Source organism: Dendronephthya gigantea, unplaced genomic scaffold (assembly GCF_004324835.1).
Source record: "Dendronephthya gigantea isolate DGI-Jeju-01 unplaced genomic scaffold, DenGig_1.0 000019F, whole genome shotgun sequence".
NCBI classification, from domain to species: domain Eukaryota; kingdom Metazoa; phylum Cnidaria; class Anthozoa; order Malacalcyonacea; family Nephtheidae; genus Dendronephthya; species Dendronephthya gigantea.
The window spans coordinates 2125110-2126769 of record NW_021163029.1 but is presented as its reverse complement, the minus strand read 5'-3'; the positions used below and the strand labels follow the sequence as shown (position 1 = coordinate 2126769).

Here is a 1660-nt window from a genome sequence, read left to right as displayed (position 1 = left end):
TACAGTTGATCCAATGCACGACGACCGGTTTATAACGAACATAATTTAACCACATGCACAAGTTTATAATGTCACTGATTACAATGTACATTTACGTACACCTAAAATACCACGTTACTATATATATGTTATATTGATATATAAATAGATTAGTGACATTACTCAAATATTCAACCTTGGGCGCTTTCATTAAGTGGCCAAAATGGTCAGACCGGTCATATTTTAAATTGAAATAGAGTATTTCGTTAAGAATATAGCGATGAAACTGAATTTCTCGTGCTAGGCAGATGTAAATAACGATATACCTTAATGCAGAGTTCTTGAGACATTCTAATACCAGTAATCTATCGGTATAAATCTATCCGTATAAAGGAAAGTGCCCTATGTTATCTATTTTTGTTTAACGACGCACTACGCAGTAAAATGTTTTTTAATTAATCCCCAAAAGTTCTTTCTTCGTGTCCTTGTTATGATACAAGGATGAATTCTTAGTGATATCGTAACACATATTCTCATCCAACATGGCCGCTGCCTCGACACATCTCCACCTGTAGCCATCCGTGTCTCGGCCACGGATAAATCTTGCATGAGTAAACGCTTTAGAGATGTTTCTTTCACACCATTCATCTCGCTGATTCTGTATTCGATATTCTGAAAAATTAAATTAAACTTTTTCTACCAGACAACAACGCAGATGGGAACGAAACGTTGCAATTCATGCCGTTGATAAAAACCTGAGGTCACCCTAACGAATTGGCAATATAAATTGCGCGAGAATATTTTTTAATTCCACGAGAGGACACGAGTTGACTTAAGTACTTTTTTTTCTGTTGAAAAATTTTGGCAATGTGATATAAATGACATATGTATCATAATTATCACAACATACCTGGAATTTCTGCCTCGGATCCATTCTGTATAACTATGTCACCAACAACATGATCTCTGAAATCCCTCCATTGAAGAAGATTTCCGTTAACATTCAAAACCCCAGATGCCATTCCCTGAATAACATTGGTTGTCAAGAATTGACTCCACAGATTCAACCCTGCAAGGCTCCCTTTGAACGCTTGATTCCTTTGAAAACCCCCGCCATAGGAATCCAACTCCTGGCCAAGTACAATGACGCCGTTGGAATGTATAGTGTGATTTTTTGCTCTGTATTTTGTTCCTATCTTTTTCCCATCTTGATAAATCTCCATTAAACCATCACAGTTTCTCCACTGCAGGCAATAAAAATGCCACGAGTCATAGGCAGAGATCTTAGGTCTGAAATGTGTAAAAAATGTCAATGGAGTCCCTGTGCTGTTGTGTTACAAATTTATGCAGGAAAAACTCTCACTGATGAGAAAAATAAACTTAGTGGTTTAGAGGAGGTAAAAAGGTGAATCATGCAGTCACCTTCCTGGTCACGTGCTCAATAAATATTCTCGCTTTGCGGGGTGAGCCTAAGCAAGATTTGTCTGCATGACATCAGAAAGTTTACTGCACCAAGAATTAATTATTTTAAGTTTGGACCAGGACGCCAAAATTTCATATTGTATACAAACCCGTTATCTGAAAAAATGTTCTTAATTTCAAGCTCCAAAACCAAGGAATCATACAAAAAAGCTTGAACTTCTACATAATAGTTCAGACTTGAGTAGGCAAATATGGCACA

At 37.0% G+C, this 1660-nt stretch overlaps 1 protein-coding gene across 1 annotated transcript; it reads right to left on the bottom strand.

Moving 5' to 3' along the window:
- Nucleotides 1-353: 353 nt before the first annotated feature.
- Nucleotides 354-1242, bottom strand: LOC114521186 (serum amyloid P-component-like). Its single transcript, XM_028541605.1, has 2 exons — nt 890-1242; nt 354-651 (listed from the first exon to the last, which is right to left on the bottom strand). Exons 1-2 carry the CDS (start codon nt 1200-1202, stop codon nt 431-433), a joined length of 534 nt encoding a protein of 177 aa, XP_028397406.1. The 5' UTR covers nt 1203-1242; the 3' UTR covers nt 354-430.
- Nucleotides 1243-1660: the final 418 nt, after the last annotated feature.

Excerpts from the sequence above, each read along its gene's own strand:
- LOC114521186 (XM_028541605.1), bottom strand. The coding sequence starts at position 1,202 with ATGGAGATTTATCAAGATGGGAAAAAGATAGGAACAAAATACAGAGCA. Across the intron at positions 652-889 it reads ATCCGAGGCAGAAATTCCAG|AATATCGAATACAGAATCAG; the intron begins GTATGTTGTGAT and ends TTAATTTTTCAG.